This window comes from Penaeus japonicus, unplaced genomic scaffold (assembly GCF_977035675.1).
Source record: "Penaeus japonicus unplaced genomic scaffold, GWHDUDI00000001_assembly GWHDUDI00000031, whole genome shotgun sequence".
NCBI lineage: Eukaryota > Metazoa > Arthropoda > Malacostraca > Decapoda > Penaeidae > Penaeus > Penaeus japonicus.
Genome location: NW_028234433.1, coordinates 5,245,043 through 5,247,542, shown reverse-complemented (window position 1 = coordinate 5,247,542; position 2,500 = coordinate 5,245,043). Strand labels below are relative to the sequence as shown.

General features: G+C 43.5%; 1 protein-coding gene across 13 annotated transcripts in view; it reads right to left on the bottom strand.

Annotated features, from left to right (window-relative positions):
- Positions 1-2,500, bottom strand: part of LOC122261985 (putative monocarboxylate transporter 5) — a 65,693-nt gene that overhangs the window by 7,933 nt on the left and 55,260 nt on the right. For all 13 annotated transcript variants that reach the window (XM_086555576.1, XM_086555577.1, XM_086555580.1 and 10 more), the window contains 3 exons: positions 2,250-2,393; positions 1,411-1,596; positions 530-638 (listed from right to left, as the gene is read on the bottom strand). In XM_086555576.1, coding sequence (XP_086411702.1) covers positions 530-638; positions 1,411-1,596; positions 2,250-2,393 — 439 coding nt within the window. The remainder of the gene's footprint in view (positions 1-529; positions 639-1,410; positions 1,597-2,249; positions 2,394-2,500) is intronic.

The following is a 2,500-nucleotide window of genomic DNA, read 5'->3' as shown; positions in this document are numbered from 1 at the left end:
AGATATGAAAGAAGTTTGGGTGGGTAGGAGTAAGAGAGGAAGAAAGGTCTGAAAGGGGAGGAGGGAGGGAAGGAAGGAGGGAAGGAAAGGCGGGGAGGAGGGAGGGGGAGGTGAGAGGGAAAGAGGGAGGGAAGGTTAGGAGGGAGGAGGGAGGGAAGAGAAGGAGAGGGGAGGGAGGGAAGAGAAGGAGAGAGGGAGAGAGGAAGAGAGGGAGGTAGGGAGGAGGAGGGGGAGGGGGAGGGAGAGAGAGGAAAGAGGAGGGAGGAGAGAGAGAGTAGGAAAGAGGGAGGGGGGGGAGAGAGAGAGAGAGAGAGAGAGAGAGAGAGAGAGAGAGAGAGAGAGTGAGAGAGAGAGAGAGAAAGAGAGAGACAGACAGACAGACAGAGAGGCATAGAGTGGGAGACAAAGAATAAAAAAAAACACGAGAAATCAAACCCAGCTACCACCTCTCCTTCTCCCCCTCCCCTTCCTCCACCGCCCCCCTCCCCTATACCCCACCCAGGGCCTCCCATTCTCCCAGGAGACGCACCTCATCAGCAGAGGTGTTCCCTGGGGCTCCAAGTCGTCGTCTTCAGGAGCGGGGCCAGCCTTCAGCGGCTTGAAGGCCACGCCGAAGCCAGCGCACGAGAGGCTGATTCCTGTAGGAAGAGGAGGGGTAGAGGGATGATATTAGCTTAGGATAATAATGAAAAAGATATATTGGATTATTTTAGATTCAAATAGATGTTTTTTGTTTATGTTTTTGGTTTGCTTTTTTTGATGGTCTTAGCTTCAACTTTTTTTTGTAATTTGATGACCTTAGATTCAAATGGATGTTTTTTGTTTTTGTTTTGCTTTTTTGATGGCTTTAGCTTCAACTTTTTTTTCTTCTAATTGGATGACCTTAGATTCGAATGGATGTTTCGTTGATTGTATAGTCTTAGCTTCAACTATTTTTTTTTTCTTTTGTGGAATGACCTTACTGTCAAATGGATGTCTTTTTGTATTGTTTATATGACCTTAATTTAAAATATGTTTTTTGACTGGATGACCTTAACCTCAAATCATTTTTTTTTCATTGGATGACCTTAGTTTCAAAAAGATGTTTTAGATCGGTATTTTTTGTTTTGACTTAAGATACTGTATATATTTTGTACATTTACCTTTTGACTTAAGACACTGTATATATTTTGTACATTTACCTATGTGTTTTGTATAAATAAATGTGTAAATAACTATAACCTGGTTAAGAGAAGTTACATTAGCTTATCATCCGAGTTTACAAATGTGGATATATTTATGTGTGTGTGAATGTGTGTGTCCGATTCATGTACGTGTGCGTGTATACACATTTCTGTGCGCATGAGTATGGCTAAGCAATATGCATATATGAACAAACATGTGCATATCTATGGGCACCCAGCGACGTACCGGCATACACGAGGGTAGTGTAGCGCCACCCGAAGGAGGAGATGAGCTTGGCATTGAGGGGCGCGAAGATGAAGGTGCCGATGCCCGAGCCGCACACCGCGATGCCCGTCGCCAGGGCGCGCCGCTTCTCGAAGTAGAAGCCGGTCGCGATCACCGCCGGCACGTAGATGCACCCGAAGCCGATGCCTTACGAGCGAATTGGGAAGGAGTTAGCGGTGATAAGCAGATAAATGGGTTGATATAGGCATCGATCTCGAGAACTCTCTTAATACTGACTTTTTTTTTCCTTTATATAAACATGGGTCTTAGTAACTCTATCCAAATGTAGACATAAATAGGAATTTTCTCCAAATTACTTTGAGTTCAGGTTTCAAAGTATATTCTCCATAGTAGATACACGTCAATGCATTATTGAAGTATTCCTGTGAGACCGTGCAATACTGAGGTTTGTGGTATGCTTGTTAGAACAACACGATATTGCTTTACTAAGAAATATAAATTAGAATGCATATTGCTCATAGTGATTAACAAGATCTAACCAGACACATTGATCCTTTTCTTTTTCAGATTATGAAAATGACACTACCGTAATAATACGTAATCAGAGAAAAAGAAATTGTGGGAGTAAGGTCAGGTCACGATCACCTAGTGACCTCCTTTACCCTCTAGATCCGCCATTACCCATCCTACTTGAAAAAAAAAATCAATATAATCTATAAAAAAAAGAAACAAACATATAAAAAAGAAGAAAAAACAAACACCGTAAACAACATCGCCACCAACCCACATAACAACAACAACAAAACAACAAAACAACAACAACAACAACAACAACTCACCTCCCAAAATACCGAAGGAAAACTGCAAGAAGTAGATGCTCGTAGCGAAGTAGGAGATGCCGAATGCCACGGACGAGATGACGGAGCCGAGTATACACACGACGCGGAATCCATAGGCGTTGGCGAGGGCGGACACGAAGGGACCTTTGGGGGGGAAGAAGGGGGAAGATAGTGCTATGGGGTTGATTAGGTGACTGGCGTGGGTGACTGGGTGATTGATGGTGATTATTGGGGTATCAGTAGTGATGGTG